The sequence below is a fragment of the Hypomesus nipponensis genome, chromosome 7 (assembly GCF_054491055.1).
Source record: "Hypomesus nipponensis isolate SF chromosome 7, ASM5449105v1, whole genome shotgun sequence".
In the NCBI taxonomy this organism is placed as follows: Eukaryota; Metazoa; Chordata; class Actinopteri; order Osmeriformes; family Osmeridae; genus Hypomesus; species Hypomesus nipponensis.
In genome coordinates, this window is record NC_140367.1 from 3882796 (window position 1) to 3898828 (window position 16033).

The window sequence follows — 16033 nt, forward strand, 5'->3', positions numbered from 1 at the left end:
GGAAAGAGGGGGATGGTGGTAGAAAGAAGGAAAGATAGAGAGAAGTACTTGAGAGGGAGAGACTGTGAAAGCAGGGTCGTTTGTATGCGGGTGTGTGGCTGTAGGTGTTGATACGTGCATGCACACATATAGGTGTGTGTGTGTGTGTGTGAGTTGGGCATGCATGTGCACTGCATGTGAGTCACCCAGCGTGGGAGCTACAATGTGCATCTGTGCCCAGCATGACAAATGTGGACCACTTGACTCTATTTCAGGTCCAGAACTACATTCCATATGGTGCCAGTTTACTGCTGCTGATGTATGGATATGGGCCTCAGCTCAAGGGGAGCACGTGACCCACAGAATCCATTAGATATTTTATTGTTCTATTTTGTGTTGAACCCTCAAGGTTTGTCTGTATGAGATATTTTCATCCATTTTCTCTTAAAGAAGCATTGCTTGGGAGAATGAAATAGAACAAAAGGAAAAAACGTTTTCACGTGAGACAGACATGAGGCACTTTGGCCTTTCAGAGACAATCTCTGCATGGGGACTAGAGTGTGTTTGTATCTGTCTCAGGGACATCAGTGTGGACTCTACAAACAAATGTATGTGTAAGGTCACTGATTATGTCATTGCATTTACATGAAACAAGCTCTTGGTATTCTATAGGGTTTCAGTTAGTGGTGGATATCTGCCACCTGCTGGTTTGAAAGAGAACTGCATGCTGATTTGCCATTACAAGACAGGCATTTTGTGCATTGTTTGACACATTTATTTCCTGATTAGAAAAACGTATATCTTTAATCACAGTGACCCATCCAGGTTTACGGTAAATGGCTGTTTTTATATCACCCTGCTCTGGCACCGTTAGCATTGTAGCACTGTCAATACACATCCAGGCTCCACATTCACCAAGACGCCGTTTCACAAAGCTCATAATTGAGCCGTCTGCGTCTTTCTTTTCAACAAAAACTCCTTTTTTTTCTCCTTTGAACCGTTCACCCGCTCTGTCTCTCTTCCAGCCTCCCTCTCCTGTTTGTGTGCTCCCAGCAGTATCATTAGAGGAAGACGAGGCGTGCTGCATGTTGATGCTCTAATCTTACAGATGTAACTGACCCTATTAAGCTAAAATGCCTCTGCTGAATACAGGTTCTCCAAGTCAGAAGTTTTCCTTCAATCAATGAGGATTGATTTGTTCATCATCTTTCCCAGAGCGTGAACTTTGACCCTGGCGGTGGTCCAGGTACTGCTTCAGCAGGTTCTTCCACTGCTGGAGCTCTTCCAGGCAGGTCATCTCCACTGGCCCGCCAGCTGGCTCTGCCAGCCTGGAGGTCATCTCCACTGGCCCGCCAGCTCGCTCTGCCAGCCTGGAGGTCATCTCCACTGGCCCGCCAGCTCGCTCTGCCAGCCTGGAGGTCATCTCCACTGGCCCGCCAGCTCGCTCTGCCAGCCTGGAGGTCATCTCCACTGGCCCGCCAGCTCGCTCTGCCAGCCTGGAGGTCATCTCCACTGGCCCGCCAGCTCGCTCTGCCAGCCTGGAGGTCATCTCCACTGGCCCGCCAGCTCGCTCTGCCCGCCTGGAGGTCATCTCCACTGGCCCGCCAGCTCGCTCTGCCAGCCTGGAGGTCATCTCCACTGGCCCGCCAGCTCGCTCTGCCAGCCTGGAGGTCATCTCCCCTGCAGGAGCAAGAGAAACATCGGTAACACTTTAGATGAGCTCACCAAATTCATAATTTATTAACCAATTTGTTACTTATTAGTTAATGGTTCGTTCCCCATTAGTTATTTATTGTTCATACAAAATGTATCATTAGTTAAGCATTAGTAAAGCTAAACCCTAACCAAAACTTAAACCCTAAACCCTAGCCCTAAACCCGAACACTAACCCTAACTGTGTGAACAAATACTTTACAAATGATACATTTTGTATAAACAATATATAACAAATGTTGAACAAACCGTTAACTAATAGGCAACAAATTGGTCAATAAATAATGAATTTGGTGAGCTCATCTAAAGTGTTACCGAAACACCCAGCCAATTATGGACTGATCGAAGGACAACCTGACGGATAGATGGATGGATGGATGGAGAAGCATACATTACGCTGTGTACTCGGTCCAAACAATTGAACAACATGCATGTCTAGGGTGTCAGGTGGCTGAGCGGATAGAGCATCGGGCTAGCAATCTGAAGGTTGCCAGTTTGATTCCCGGCCAGTGCACATGATGTTGTGTCCATGGGCAAGGCACTTCACCCTACTAGCCTCGGGGAGAATGTCCCTGTTCTTACTGTAAGTCGCTCTGGATGAGAGCGTCTGCTAAAATGACGTCATGTAAATGTAGATGAGACTGCGTTACTGTACCCCTGAGGTAGACAGCGTAGGCAGACAGAGTGAGACTGGTGAGCACCACCAGGAGGAGGATGAGGAGGAGCAGAGGTCTGGGGGGCGAGGATGGACGGGTGGGTGGAGGGAAGGGTTCCCTGCCCTCCTCCACATGGTTACCTGCAGACACACCTGTGGTTAGCCCACGCAAGGTGAGCCTGCAGACTCATGTCTGGTTGGCCCACACTGGGTAAGTGGCCCGAGCTGCAGTGGAAAACGTATTACACGCTGGATGTGTGAAAACACTCAAATAGTTCCACTTTTGATGAGAAACGGCAGGTCTGGTGGCTGAGCCCCTGTCCTCCCACACTGAACTGGTCATGTCTCCAGATGCAGTGACAGATATCAGGTCACAGCTCATAAGGTTGCATCACTCCCCCAGACACATGATGCAGGTGGCCATCTTGGAGTCCAGTGATTACACTGAGAGCAGAGAGACAGAGAGAGAGTCATTAGTCTCCTGCTGAGCCTCTGTCTTCTCAAAAACAGAGACGTCGTTTTATATTATACTATTACTGTTGGTCCTTTTTTTATTTTTTATTATTTATTTTGCTATCTCTATTTTAACTAGTCCATATGCTGCTGTGACGCCCGTATTTCTCAGACTGGGGATTAATAAAGTGTCTCTTATCTGGGTTTACAGGAGCTCTGACACAACCCTAGAGAAACACACCTGCTCTCTCTCCCTCCTCCTTCTCCACACCGTGCTGGTCTGCTCATTACGGAGAGAAGGGCAGAGCTCCATAAAGGTGAACTATCTCCCTGGCTCCCCAGACGGAAGGCTGGAAAAAAGGGATGAAGAAAGACAGAGGGATGAGAGAGAGAGAGAGAGAGAGAGACAGAGAGAGACAGAGAGAGACAGAGAGACAGAGAGAGAGAGAGAGAGAGAGAGAGAGAGAGAGAGAGAGAGAGAGAGAGAGAAAGAGAGAGAGAGAGAGAGAGAGAGAGAGAGAGAGAGAGAGAGAGAGGATCGATAGGAGATAAAAACCCCGTTCCTCACCCCCGGTGTTGAGGTACTGCTTTCCATGCTGTGTCTGGGTTACTGCAGCCACTCATTATCATGGAAATGTGTTCTCTCTCACTGTATATTATTTATCTATGTATTTATTCTCACCATGTACTCCCCAGCCAGGCAGCCAGGTGTGTGTGTGAGGGGGGGGGGGGGGGCTGGGCGCCTGGATCTTCTAGATTGTCGACATCCATCAACAAGGCAGCAGGGGTCGGCCATCTTGTCAACAAGGCATCGAGTGTCAGAGGAGAGCAGAGCGGGGAGCGGGGTGCTCGACTACAAACCGCCGCTAATCTCTGCATCCCCGCTTCACAGGGAGATCAGCTCCCAGCCAGGCTCGAGGGCCCTTCAACGAGATGGCAGAGGACGCCTGGGGGGAGTGGGGAGGGGTGTGAGGTGAAGGGGTAGGGGGGGAAGCTCAGCGTGGAAGTGTGTGTGTGTGTAGGAGGATGCACACTAGTAGCTAGGCTGGACAGCACAGGCTGGACCCTCCCCCCCCCCTCCCCCCAACCAACACCTCACTTTACCTGGTTAGACGTAGAGGTGACAGAGCTTCAGGAGAGGTATGATCATACCGCAACTTTTCATCTCTCATTAAGTTACAACCCCCCCCCCCATCTCCTCTGCTTCCAGCTCTCCCCTATCTGCCTTTCCTGGAAGCAGATCAGTCAGTCAGTCAGTCAGAGATCACATGAAGCAAACCAGGACCTGACAGCCTGAGGAGCAGATCAGTCCTGCTCTCTCTGAGAGGGATTTGTCGGCTGTCAGAGATGTCACACACACGCGCGAACGTACACACACGCGAACACACACCTGTGAGGTCCTTGAGGTCTTTGAAGCTGGAGCAGATGTTCATCTTGTGGAGGTTGTTGAGAGAGTCGGCTGTGTACAGTCTCCTTTCCTCCTCCAGGGAGCCAAAGAGGATGTCCGTCAGTCCCTCTCTCTTCAGTGCCATCTTCAGAGATAGGAAGTAACAAAGTGTAAATACTTTGTTACTGTACTAAAGTAGATTTTTCTGGTAGCAGTTCTTCACAATTTTTTTTCTGACAACTTTTGACTTTCAGTCCTCTGTACTTTCTACTTCTTACATTTTCAAGCCAGGCTTGTTATTTTAGTTTTGATCTGTATTTGGTGGCATGATCTCTCTCTCTTCAACTCTGAAATATATTTTCAAAAAGAAAATCTGTAAAAGGTTTTGTAACGTTGAAAAATAGTTTTAAAAACATTTGTATCTCTTCTCCTTACATCTCTTCTTCTCTGTGTGAAAAAGAAAAAGAGGTCTGGAAGATAAGTTTTGAAAGGTTGAATTTTTTTTTGTTACAAAAAATGATAAACTTTTGTATGTACTGAATGTATGTTGCTAAGAGGTTAAAGTAGCCCTCTCCAGACAGGGCTACTTTAAAAGGGCAGGGCTGTTGGGGTAGTTCCCATGGCCCTGGAAGCATGTGGGCTATCCAGGTTACAGCTGGCCTGCTCCATCACAACCATGGAGAGACAAGCTGACAGACACAGGACTCACAAAACAAACACCCCTGTTCAAATCAGTGGGACCTTACTGTTTGTGTTTTCACCTTGGCAACATCAACGATGATGCGTGGTTGTGACAGAAGAGCTGAGTTCAAAGAGTTCTATTTCTATGGTAACCGTAGGTTCTCTGGTTGGGTAGTACCCACAGTGCATTGGGGCCTGTGTTTCTGCCTGTCACTCCACATTAGTGTCAGACAGCCGTGTCACTTCCCTTCCTCCCTGAGAGAAGGAAGTGACAGCCCAGGGCTCTTACTGCATGCCATTGGCCTTGGACATGAACTGGACCTCTCTTTCTCTCCCTCTCTTTCTCTCCCTCTTTCTCTCTCCCTCTCCTCCTCCTGTCACACACACACACACACACTCATGGTGGAATTCCCACGTTCAAGGTTTCAGCTGTGCAGAGCTGTGGTGGCATTCTGCTCACAGTGCTAACAGATGTATCCCGTATGGTGCTTCAAATCTATACTGTACCGTGCACTTTGTGTCATCAGTGCGTGTGTGTGTGTGTTTGTGAGAGCTTGTGTGTGTACGTGTGCCCTCGTTTTCAGGATGATCCATTTATCTGTGCTAGTCTCTCACCAGAGAGTGAACAGGACCACAAAAACCTCCCACTAAATCACACTCACTGTGGCATGTCGAGTAAGATGTCGTACGGACAAAGCGTCAGTTGGGCACAGCTACGGTTCCTTCCTCTGCAGACACAGACCTGTTTCCCCAGCCTTTCCAGAGGGCTGGAGATTGAGGACAGAGGATATGGGGTGAGCGTAGTCACAGCCCCTGGGAGGGACCAGGAGGACTGCTGAACACGATGCGTGTTCATGAAGAGCTCAAGGCTGCGGCACGTGTTTCACTGCTCTATTAAAAGGAGGCCGTGGAGTCAGTCCTCATGGGAAACACAAGCCAGTATGCTAATTGAAAGGCTATTCTTCTGCACAACTGCTTCCCTTTCTCATTCCCTGAATAAACACACAAGGCAGTGCACCTGGAACTTTGTTTACACTTATATTTCAGGTAGGTATGTCAACCAAACCGAATAATTTGGACATTGCGGTGTATATGCCCTAGCTTACAGCTTAACATTGTCCACTTGAGTGATCGCACATGGGACCTGCAGGTCAATAACACAGCTCTCCATTAACATCCACGTGCTGCAGACAAGTTCAAGAGTCCAACATCATAGTTCAGAAGAGTTCATATTTATTTGATTTTCTCATCAAGTTTCTAACTGTAACAAAATGACAGACAAAACATGGTCCGAGGAAAGCCTCGAATGGTCAACTAGTGTTAGTGAAACTTATATATCAGCATGATTTATTGGTGTGAAACTGTCACAACAGTTACGTTACACAACTGCTAACTACTATACCATCACAACAATGTTGACAGTCAAGTTGACTATCACTGTTACAACATTGGAACAATATTATAACGTCAAAGGGATAAATTATGTATTTAGGAAAGCAAAACCATGATCAACAATATTTACACGAACAATAGTTTTTAAAAAGCCAAGTGGGTCCATACAATTCAAAAACTAAATGTTTGTTACCAAGGGAACGGACAACAAGTGGGAATGTTTATGGAACTCTAGAACTCTCCAACATCGGACCTCTTGTCCCTGAACTTGCTCCTGGCCTTGGTGCGGGCCTTGAACGCAGCGGCGTTGTAGAGATGCTGGAGGAAAAACAAGTCAAGATTAAGCCAGGTTCAATCATCCAGGTACAAAGGGAGGGATTTACTGCTGTCCTCATTGCAAGCGCCATAGAAGTCTACCTATATCTAGGTTCAAAAAACACAATGATCACACAGACTGAATCTGTCCCAGTGAAGGACAGTCAAGTGAGCGTGTCATCAGTGAAGGACAGTCAAGTGAGCGTGTCATCAGTGAAGGACAGTCAAGTGAGCGTGTCATCAGTGAAGGACAGTCAGGTGAGCGTGTCATCAGTGAAGGACAGTCAGGTGAGCGTGACATCAGTGAAGGACAGTCAGGTGAGCGTGTCATCAGTGAAGGACAGTCAGGTGAGCGTGACATCAGTGAAGGACAGTCAGATGAGCGTGACATCAGTGAAGGACACCCTACCCTCTCAAAGCGGGAGATCTTCATGGCCTTCAGAGTGGCCTGGTCCACAAGCATAGGAGGCCCCAGCTCAAACACATCTCGGATGAACTCATTAGCCTGGAAAACAGGACGCACAGTCCAGCATGACCATCACAGTCGGTAAGACCAGACAGAATCATCCAACCATTAAGACTTAGAATAACAGCATGGATCACAAGAAGAATGTTCTGTGATTCTATGCTCACATCCAAGCTATGTGAATGGTAGTTTGGGTTCTGTTATTCTGCTGTGTTATGCTGTGTTCAGTCTTGGTTGTTGAAGCTAGTGCCAGCCAGTGTCAGGATGAAGCTGCGGTTGTGTTGTGGTCGTGTTGCTCACCTGGAGGTGGTAGTTCATGCCTGAGCCAACAAACTCCCTGAAGGCATCATAGGTTCTCTTCCTGACCCAGCTGTCGATGGTCATGCGCTCCGTCCCAAACCGGATGGTCTCAGTCTGGAACGTTCCTTCCTGCAGAACACACAGGGTGAGAGGAGGAGGGTGGGGTTAGTTACATTGGCATTAACCTAGAGACATTTAGCTGAGATTTGAAGGCAAGAATTAAAAATAAATAAATAAAAACATTCTGAAGAGTAAAGTAAGATGTCAAGTAAGTGTTCCACTGATCTCTGACCAGCTGAGGTTCCGTCTCACCTCCACAGAATGGAGAACGTCCCGGAACACAGACCTCTGCTTCCTCTTGTCAGTCTTGGCACGGTGCTTGTTGCAGTCCGTTGCCAAGGCGCCCAGCTTCACACACAGAGGTTCCCACTGGTCACTCTCAAACTCCTGAGTAACACACACACAATCAACTACAAATACATTTATCTCTACAGCTACAACGCCATTAGCCCTGTGTGTGTGTGTGTGTGTGTGTGTGTGTGTGTGTGTGTGTGTCAGACGTACAGGGTCCATGTCTCTGGCCAGCTCAAACAGAAGGGCGATGGTCTCCCCAGCAGCGATCCTCATGTTGACATCCTCGCTCTCCAGCAGCCGGGGCAGTTTGGGCAGGTGTCTGACCAACCCAACACACTGTCAGAAACCACTCCCTCCCAACTAGCAGCATCAACCAAACACAGGAACACCCCACTCGCGCCGACTAATGCACTTATTTACTTGGTAATGACTGATCTAAAAACAGATGACGACAAAAAAACCCTGCCGGTGGTGACACCTACTTGTGTATGATGTCTTTGACCTGGCTGGCGGAGCAGAGGGTGAGGAGCAGGCCCCAGGAGAGCAGGGCGTTGGTGTGGAGGAGGGAGGTCTGGGGGTTCAGGGCCGGCCTGCTGCCGTCCTCCCTCACGTAAGAGCGGGTGAACAGGCTCTCGAAGCCCTGCATGGTGGCATGCACGTCCTGCAGAAGGGCACAGGGTCAGGGCTTTGGGGGAGGGCTCTGGAGGAGGGGCTGAACATGTTGATGCTGGCTGGGGGGGGTTACGCTGTGTCCCTGGGGAGGTTCACAGTGTACCTTCTAACGGAAGGCCTTCCCAGAAGAGCATACAGATGCTGCCAAAAGTGTGGTGTAATGTAGCAAACGCATTCCAACTAAAAAGGCATCTACATGATCACAAGACTCACCAGGATATCATCCTCTGCAACTAGAGTGCACAGGCCCAAACTTGTAGCAACCTTTGGTGGAAAAGAACAAAGTCACAAATAAATCACTCTGTCTGACAGCCCTGAGAGGAAGATTTTGCGTCCCCCCACAGCCACTCACAGCTTGTCTGGCCTGGATGTTGGCTGCTCCATCCGACAGAATGTTCTTGAAGATGGGTTTGAGGCTCTTCAGCACCTCCTCACTCTCGATGCCAGAGCCCAGCTGGATGCAGAGCAGGCAGGCCAAGGAGGCTGCTGCTCGCTGCTCCTCCGCCTTACCTGGAGGAGGGGGAGGAGTCAGTATGAGACCACTGAACACCTCCAGTCAGGGGGGGCCGGGGTGTGATGAGTCGGCCATGATGGATCTATGATGGGGGGAGGGGGGAGGATGGGTGTCTGGTTACCTTTCTTGAGGCAGCGTTCGATGCTGTCTGTGACGGTCATCCTGCGCTCCAGAATGAACTCATACAGGAGTCTGGTTGCCATGGCGGTCTTCAGCCCATCCAGGGCTCCCTGTCTGGTCTTGGCACTGGAGGAGAGGAGTGCAGAGAGTTCATATACCAAACAAGGGAATCAATACATGCAAGTCATAAAGCAATTCATAACGACATAGTCTGACGATGTGAGAGAGCTGTGGTCGTTAAGGAGGATAATGTTCAGACAGGTGATATGTTTAGATTCTTCTCCTAGTGTCCATTACAAAGCAGAGAAAACTTTGCATGGAAAGTGTGCGTGCACGTGTGTGTGTGATATCTGGTTCAGCAGGCTGACAGTGATCTGGCTGGGGGGGTGCGAGCAGGCCGATGGGAGGGGCGTCCCCTGTGAGAGACGACCCCCTACTGACCTCTTGTCCACTGTGCTGTCGATGAAACCCTTCAGCTTGTACTGGAAATCCTCCTGGGCGCTGTCGTCCCCCGCCTCCCCCCCTGACAGCACAGAGAGACAGCACAGGGTGAGACACTGCTCGGCACGGAGGCTACCCCTTTCTTCCACTCAAAACAGCATGCATGTTTCGGGATTTGCCTTTGCCAATCATACGTTATTTGTGTTTTTTTTTTACATTAGACTTCGAGCTTGAAGGAGGGTCACTTAAGCACGAGTGTCGTTCATTAAATATTGACATCTTAAAAGATGGGACTGTCGCCTTGTTTTTTCCTACTTAGCGACAAGCGCACGAGCACGCGCACACGCACGGTCCCTCACCTTCATCCCCTCCGCTCATGACGTCGCTGCAGGTGCTGCAGTGGCTGAGGGTCTCAATGGAGGCATCCTCATCACTGGAAGACTGCACAGCACCATGCTGGCCCCCTGGAACAAACACACATTCAATTAGTTCACGATTCTCCACTAACATAATAGTCCATTCAAATCTACAGGTCAGACTACTTGCCCACAAAATAACAAGTCTGCATCATCTGTCATGTTGCCCTGACAGATTTGTGAACTCCAAACTCTAGTTTTGAGTGTGTAGATCAAAGCCATTTTCTGTCAGATTAAAGGGCACCTTATTATTCTGATGACTATGTAAAACATTACGTAAAAGACTACGGGCCCAAGTCATACAATTACAAAAAATACTTTACCGTTTGTTATTGCTACAAATATTACAATTCTAGCACACCGGAAACAAATGTTTTTTTTGTTTATACAACAGTTAATTGTTTTATTTATTGGTATATACAACAGTTCCACGTACTATTGTCATACAGTTGGTGACGTGGGGACCTGTTTTACACGTTTTTCTATTTTATTTCCGTATCACGTTGCCCTGGTGAACACCACTGATAGCGGCAGGACTGATGTCCTAGAACTCCAATGACTAGACTACATTCTCCGACCTGCCACCGCCCATAACATTTACCAGGCAAATACAAGGAAATGCTAGTAGCTTGCAAACAAATAAGTAGCTAGTGAACTACAGTCAATGGCGATTGACACCCTGACTCTAGAATTATGGTTATAATAATTCACCCCTTAGGTAGACTTGGTAGCTAGGCATCGGATTTAAAGAGAAGGGTGCCATAAACCAGACAGTTATATAAGCACTGTTTGAGGTCGGCGGCCAACCTTAAAACCATGTGGCACATTTCGCAGTATGTCCCCAACTGACCCTTCACTGTTGGCAAGTATTATATCAGGTGAAACAGACTTGTTTGTGTTAAAGTGGGTTGCTTAACATTAATCGATTCTCTTAGTTGGCTGGAAGTGACATGTTTTTGTTGAAAGAGCATAACTGGACTTAGCCGGCTAGACTGGACAGGACGTCTTTCCAACACGTCTTATTTCTTACTAGTGTCGCCATGTAGTTGGTTATAAACTACAATATAACATACACGGCTGTTCTTGCTAGATATGATAAGACTACATTCCTTTGTCTCAACAATCTAATAGCTAGCTTGCTTTCTGCTAACTAGTAGAAAAAAAAAGATATAGGCCATGACGCACTGCGTTTTGTAGTTCTGTTTGCGTTTACTGGTTGTTGAACTCAAAACAAACGTCAAATTTATAGAACTACAACTCCTAGAGTTCCAGGCTGTCAAATGACACGCCAAAACAACCAGCTGCTAGCGGTTTGGCTTACCCCGGGTACTCCTCTTCTTTGACCTCGGCATTTTCGTGCAGTTAATAACAAAATGTGCAAAAATCAGCCAATACAAGACCAGTTTTTATTGTATTGTCTAATAAAATGTAAATCTTCCCGTGGCACTGTAGACAAAAAGGAGTTGAAAGCGATCCTGGAGAAAGACTGTGAGCCGAGACGATACATTTTCCCTCAAAAAAGCTTGGGCTGCGCCGACGGCGCGGATCTAACCGTATTTATACGGCTGGCATGTCACGTGTCTATATGGGCGGGTTCTTTGCTGAATTGACCAATTATTTGTACGCTAACATCGGAGTGACGTCTGTGAGGGAGGAATTTGACCGCGTGGTGTAGCATCCTTTGTCACGTATTACAGACCCTCAGAAATGACACCAACAAGCATTGAATAATAAGAAAAGTATGCGATAAGGGGATAAGGGGATTTAAGTGTGACATGGTCTTATTAATAGAATACAAAAGGACTGTCCGTATACAGTATAACCACTTGGTGATTGCTATATTATTATGCTCACTGAAATTCATACCGTGTTTTGTAAAATAATATAAACAACAGTGTGGGATACTTAATAACCTTAACCTATCCCATAATGATCTATCTTTACTGAGTTCGTCTGTTATCTGTTTCTGAGATCAAATATACTCTTTTGCTGTTCTGTATGGGTTAACCACGGGACTGGAGAGATGACATTTGGCATTGAATTTAATGCCAGGCTTTGTACTCAGTTCAACACTGATGACCTTATGTCTCAAATTTAAATCTACCATTGGCCCACTCAAATGTCAGACAAAGATTTTGTATATCCCGTAACATGGAACATTATGTAGTAAGCTACGCCAAAATGTCCTACATCCAGCATTTCTGACCACATCCTTACAGTGGAAGCAGGACACGTTGACAGACCAGTGGCACAAAGATGTCACAGAGTTCGTTCTTAATGTAGGCCTTCTTTTATCCGTGTTGTCACGGTCATGCTCATCTTCTGACACAAGGGGGAGCTGCTCTTCAAAATTCTGAGGAAATGCACCTGCAATCGAAAAGGATGTTTCCGATGCATTATGTATTGAGACATTGAACTGTGGACAGAGTTTTGCGCTGGTGTGCCTCAAAGCATTAACTGGACCCAGGTATGCAGAACAGAACACCTCAATCCCCTGGGGGGAATTACAAGCCAAATAAAAATTCCGGGCAAAAAATATATTTTTATGGAGTGAGCATTTTGAACTAGTGGTTGACATCACATGTTTTTTTGTGATGTTTTCTATAATTACCTTGTATCTTAAGTTATACATTATTTAGTTGTGAGATTTGCTTATATCACACGTTTCTGTTTTTCATTAATCTCTCGCTTGCCAGGTACTAAGAATTTCACTGTGTTCATGATGTTATGCTATTTGGTACATGTGACAAACATACCCCTTTGACACTTCGGATCTCTATAACTCTCCCTCAAACTATCTTCCCCTCTCACAGGTAGACTGGTTCACGCTCACATCCACAGTAGTCTGGTTCGTGTGTGTGTGTGTGTGTGTGTGTGTGTGTGTGTCACCTGCTGGCAACCCAGCAGGGGTCCAGAGGAACAGAGGCTCTACTGTGGGGCAGTATGTTTCAGTGTGCCAGTCACGTCAGTGGCGGACTGGCCCTCCCCAGTCCAGTGACAGCCTGAATACAGATCACGACAGAGAGGTAGAGAGTAGCAGGGAAAGAGACTAGATAGAACAATCTGAATAATCCTTTCATGTGCCAGCACTCCAGTGTTTAATAATTCATATGACATGGCCCGGGGCGTTTTGGTTGAGGGCAAAGGGGGTTGGGGCATGTTTTATGTGTGGTTGGACAGAATCTTGATGTTGTTAAAATACGCTATGTTTTTTTACAGTCTCATGGATAATGTCACTCTCCTGTTGCTAGAGAGTGTTTGGTTGTTCCCGGCCGGCCTTGAGCTTGTTTGTGCCTTCATGGTGGAGACAGGATTGGACATGGCTACTCAGACACACACTGTCCTGCCAGATACTCAGACACCACCAGAAACTCTGCCCCCGGACTTTCCTTCTGTCGGTTGAACTTTTGCTCCTTGCCATTAATCCAAACTAATTAGGCCCAAATAACTGATGGATGACTCTGTAAGACGGGAGCAGAGTTTGAATGTTTGACACAGTTTGACACACACACACACACACATACATACACACACACACACAATGGCATTGTACAATGTGATATCTTCATCTCGTCTCACACTCATGTGTAGTACTGGAAGCTAGACTTAACTCTTAATCCCCTAACCTTTTCAAGGAGAATGCTCAACTGAGTGCTGGAGAAGGGAGTACAGGGGTGAGATATAAAAAGAGAGGAAGGGAGGAATGGAAAGAGAACAAGATTAAAAGAGAAGGCTCCTACGCTCTGATGCTGTGTGCTGCGGTATCCAGTCATACCCAAGAGATCCCTAACAGGGATTTTAATTGATCAAAGAAAGAGAGAGATGGCTTGTGCGTGTGTGAGAGAAACAGAGAGTGTGTTTGTATCAGAGAGAGAGAGATGGAGCGAGAGAGAGAGGCTGAGTATGTGTGTGTATGTGTGTGTATATGAAAAGAGAGAGAGACCAGAGCATATTATTTGTCTCTCTCTTTCTTTCATCTCAACTTCAAACCCCATCAAGCTCACGGGCCAGTAGCCTCGACTGTAGCTGCACTGTAGCAGGCCATTTACTGAATTATTCTGTCAATAAATCCTCAGGTTAAACTCTGGGATAGGAATCACTTGTCCCTCATTTATTCCATGTGCCAATACAGCGTTTAGTATATCTTTTAGCAGAAGGCTGCATCTGAATTTAGAATGATACCTGATCAGCATATTATTGATATTTTGTACTTGGTACAACTTCAGCCCCAGTATGAATAAGCAACACTATTTGATGTGAACTATTGAGATGCTCCAGAGCCTAACCTCCATTGGACAGTAAATGATTTTCTATGTCCATGTTTGTCAGAGGAGACAGCATCCATTTCCCATGTTCCCTCGGTCATGATTCTCCCATCCAGCCAGCCATGGAAGTCTCAATGAATTCCACTTCCTCCAAGCCGACCCGTCCTCGGAATTTCCTCCATCTTCTTTTCACAGATGGCAAGGAGGAAAGAGAAAACGGGAAACGTTGGCCGGAGTGTTTTCCAAATGGGTTCAGACATCTTATCAAAAGGTTCATTCAGGAGGCAGTTAGACATGCGGTGTGGACCAGAGATGCGCAGCGAGGGCCAGGCAGAATCGCTCCGGTTCAAAAGCTCAAGTCAATACGATTTCCATCGTCTGGAGAACAATGCATTATTTAAGAATTAGACCATTTATTTCGCTTCTCATAAACACTGAAATACAATCTGTCGCTGGAAACACGTGTTTCTGTTAGTTTTTCAGAGGTCAGAGAAACAAATATCTTCACGCCATCATCTCCAGGTAATGACTTTTGCCTTCCAGAGTGTGTGAGAAGGACATCTACCCCTGGCAACACAGCCCTATCAGAGGAGTGAATCTTGCCCCAGGCCAGAATAACATGGTTAAAATGGATTGTTTGAACTTTGGTCCTCTCCTTTATTTGACTGGAAATGTCTGAAACTGTACACCTTCCACAGCTAAATTTCTCACTCCCTCTCCCTCAACTGCCTGCCTGTCTTCCACTCTCTCCCACCTTCCCCACCTCTCTCTGTATTGTTAGTATTTGTTTAAAGTCAGGTGGCTGAGCGGTTAGGGAATCGGGCCAGTAATCTGAAGGTTGCCAGTTCGATTCCCGGCCATGCCAAATGACGTTGTGTCCTTGGGTCAGGCACTTCACCCTACTTGCCTCGGTGGAATGTCCCTGCACTTACTGTAAGTCACTTTGGATAAGAGCGTCTGGTAAATGTAAACCAGTCAGATATGCTGGTTTAACCTATGCTGTGGACCTTAACCTAGAAATGTACAATGTTTTCTCTGAACGTGCCGAGACCCAGACAGACTGGACAGCCTAAGCGGCTCTGTCCTCCTCCACACAGCTGTGTGTGTCTGCGGGCTCAGCTCAGTGTGTATCTACAACCATAGAGCTCATGCTTCCTGGGCTAATGCTAGCAATGCTGTGGGATGTTAGCAGAGTGGTCAGGAGACCAGTCAGTCTTCCGTCAGAACAGATCATCGTCAGTTTCTGGAGAAGAAGAACGGAAATGCTATTTTAGATATGCCATATGAAGAAACCTAGCGACCTTCAAAAGTTATATTTGTGCTTCGTATGTGTGTGTGGGTGTGTGAGTCAGATTGACCAATGAGTGTCAGTTGGTCAAATGGTGATTTCAAACAACTCAAACAACTGTGCTTTCCCTCTCCTCACCCTGACTGTTTGTCAGTAGTTTACACTCACCCCCCCCCCCTCCTCTTCTGTAGCAGGTAAAAGCAAGAGGAGGGATTGCTTATAAGTAAACGTCCCTCCTATGTCCAGATGTCTGTGAATGAGGAGGAAAGGAGACAAAGAGAGGAAGCTGTACTGTCGTGTGTTAGCCTATTGAGACAGCCTGGAGATGGGAGGAAGCTATGGGAGGAAGCTATGCTGCAAGGGAAACTGCATGAAAAACTTCAGACTTAAGACGTTTTTCTGGTCTCTCTACTTCTCTTTTCCAATGCTGTTTGGATGTAACACCTAACATGTCAAAGCAGAGAAGACTCATGTCAGTGAAAAACAGAGATGGAAAAAGGAACAGGGAATTGAAGGGGTTTTGATCTAGCAGCTTGAGGAGTAAGGAGGGATTTCTCTGTTTCTCTCTCTCTCTCTCTTTCTGTCTTTCTCTTTTTCTCTTTTTCTCTTTCTCTCTTTCTCT

At 46.8% G+C, this 16033-nt stretch overlaps 2 protein-coding genes and 1 long non-coding RNA gene across 5 annotated transcripts; 1 reads left to right on the top strand and 2 right to left on the bottom strand.

Annotated features, from left to right (window-relative positions):
• Positions 1-752: 752 nt before the first annotated feature.
• On the bottom strand, positions 753-5682 carry LOC146276379 (uncharacterized). Of its 3 annotated transcripts, XR_014762472.1 has the most exons (5): positions 4623-4913; positions 4466-4534; positions 4191-4332; positions 3905-4030; positions 3548-3747 (listed from the first exon to the last, which is right to left on the bottom strand). XR_014762472.1 is itself a non-coding variant. In XM_084701665.1 (4 exons), the coding sequence occupies exons 3-4, from the start codon at positions 4330-4332 to the stop codon at positions 1160-1162; spliced, it is 642 nt and encodes a 213-aa protein (XP_084557791.1). In that variant the 5' UTR covers positions 4466-4534; positions 4623-4913; the 3' UTR covers positions 753-1159. The 3 variants fall into 3 exon arrangements, 2 of the variants coding, with proteins under 2 accessions (XP_084557791.1, XP_084557792.1); XM_084701665.1 differs by lacking the exons at positions 3548-3747; positions 3905-4030 and adding an exon at positions 753-1659; XM_084701666.1 differs by lacking the exons at positions 3548-3747; positions 3905-4030; positions 4466-4534; positions 4623-4913 and adding exons at positions 753-1659; positions 5531-5682.
• A 402-nt stretch (positions 5683-6084) lies between these two features.
• On the bottom strand, positions 6085-11390 carry ifrd1 (interferon-related developmental regulator 1). Its single transcript, XM_084701903.1, has 12 exons — positions 11180-11390; positions 9802-9906; positions 9443-9524; positions 9003-9127; positions 8720-8877; positions 8581-8631; positions 8178-8356; positions 7906-8014; positions 7654-7788; positions 7342-7470; positions 6985-7080; positions 6085-6578 (listed from the first exon to the last, which is right to left on the bottom strand). Exons 1-12 carry the CDS (start codon positions 11208-11210, stop codon positions 6492-6494), a joined length of 1287 nt encoding a protein of 428 aa, XP_084558029.1. The 5' UTR covers positions 11211-11390; the 3' UTR covers positions 6085-6491.
• Positions 11391-11513: 123 nt separating this feature from the next.
• On the top strand, positions 11514-13954 carry LOC146276381 (uncharacterized). Its single transcript, XR_014762508.1, has 2 exons — positions 11514-12325; positions 12672-13954. It is a non-coding gene; the product is annotated as an uncharacterized LOC146276381 (long non-coding RNA).
• Positions 13955-16033: the final 2079 nt, after the last annotated feature.

Bases quoted from the DNA above. Each gene is read 5' to 3' on its own strand.
- LOC146276379 (XM_084701666.1), bottom strand. From the start codon at position 4,332: ATGGCACTGAAGAGAGAGGGACTGACGGACATCCTCTTTGGCTCCCTG. The intron at 1,660-4,190 runs GTGTGTGTTCGC...TTGCTCCTGCAG, and splicing joins AGACCTCAAGGACCTCACAG to GGGAGATGACCTCCAGGCTG.
- ifrd1 (XM_084701903.1), bottom strand. From the start codon at position 11,210: ATGCCGAGGTCAAAGAAGAGGAGTACCCGGG. The intron at 7,081-7,341 runs GTGAGCAACACG...CCTGTTTTCCAG, and splicing joins GCATGAACTACCACCTCCAG to GCTAATGAGTTCATCCGAGA. The intron at 6,579-6,984 runs GTAGGGTGTCCT...TTTTTCCTCCAG, and splicing joins AGATCTCCCGCTTTGAGAGG to CATCTCTACAACGCCGCTGC.